General features: G+C 21.7%; 1 protein-coding gene across 1 annotated transcript, besides 2 other annotated features; it reads right to left on the reverse strand.

The window, feature by feature from the left end:
• Nucleotides 1-28: 28 nt before the first annotated feature.
• EDI_217630 (uncharacterized protein) lies at nucleotides 29-1,022 on the reverse strand (the record flags this gene model as incomplete). Its single annotated transcript, XM_001741725.1, has 2 exons — nucleotides 29-112; nucleotides 216-1,022. The coding sequence occupies 2 exons, from the start codon at nucleotides 1,020-1,022 to the stop codon at nucleotides 29-31; spliced, it is 891 nt and encodes a 296-aa protein (XP_001741777.1).
• Nucleotides 136-206: a microsatellite.
• Nucleotides 278-352: a sequence feature (AT_rich).
• Nucleotides 1,023-1,353: the final 331 nt, after the last annotated feature.

Below are 1,353 nucleotides of genomic sequence, written 5' to 3' on the forward strand. Positions count from 1 at the left end.
CCTATTTCTATTTCTTTTTTATTTGTTATTATTCCATCTCCAAGTGATATAAATTTGATATTTGATTGTGAAATTTTAAATATTGTTGTTGTTTTCTCTTGTTCTTTCTTTTCTTTGCGTTTTATAATGTAATTAATCATTATTATTATAATTATAATTATTATAATGATGATAATAAGTATAATGATGATAATTATCATTATCATCCACCATACAATTTCTTTATTACATTTTGTTCCTTCTTCATTGATTCCATACCAAAATGAACATTTTGAACATTTATTATTTTTTGTTTCTTTACATTTATTAATATTTGAATAATGAATACATTCTTTATTTATTATTATATATTCATCTTCACATGTATTACATTCTTTCTCATTTAAACATGTCATACATTGTTTTCCACATTTTGAACATTCTTTATTTATTAAATAATATCCTGTTAAACATTCTCTACATCCATATTCTTTATCTATTTCTCCTTTACATCCTTTAATTGTTGTTGTTGATTTACATATTCCTGTTGAACTCATAAAATATCCTTCTCCACATATTATACATTTATCTTTTTGATTACATGTTAAACATTCTTTTTCACATTTTGAACATCCTTTCCCATTTCTATAATATCCATTCTTACATATTCCACATCCACTTCCATCTGCTAATATTTGTAAACATGTTCCATTTAATTCTTTATTTGATTGACATGTTTTATCATTTCTTAAATATTTATCATTAGAACAACTCATACAATATGTAGGTGTTTCATAACATGTTTCACAATTACTATCACATTTTAAACATTTCATGTCTTTTGTTAAATAATATCCTTCTTTACATCTTTTACATCCATATGTATTTTGTTCTTCACAATATTCTATTTTTGTATTAATACATTCTCCCTTCAAATTAGGTGAATATGTATTTGAACATTCAACACATTTTCCATTAACATATGATTTATTTAAACAATATGAAATATTATTATTACATTTTCCATTTTGATCTTTTATCATATCTTCTTCACATGTTTTATTTATACATTTATTATTATCTAAATATTCTTCATATTTACATTTTATTTCAATATCATTTGTTTGACATATTTCTGATTTTGAACATTCTATACATTTATTATTATCAATGTATTTTCCATTTTCACAATATATTTCTTCATTCTTTCCATTTCGATTTTCTTTATTTGAACATTTTTTATTGTTTAATGTATATCCATTTGAACATGATACACATTTATTTCCTTCATAATAACATTGATCTTCTTTATCTCCATTACATTGATTATTTTGTATTTTATATCCATTTGAACATTTTAAACAATAATTTCTT

The sequence above is a fragment of the Entamoeba dispar genome, genomic scaffold, assembly GCF_000209125.1.
Source record: "Entamoeba dispar SAW760 scf_1105229463949 genomic scaffold, whole genome shotgun sequence".
NCBI lineage: Eukaryota > Evosea > Mastigamoebida > Endamoebidae > Entamoeba > Entamoeba dispar.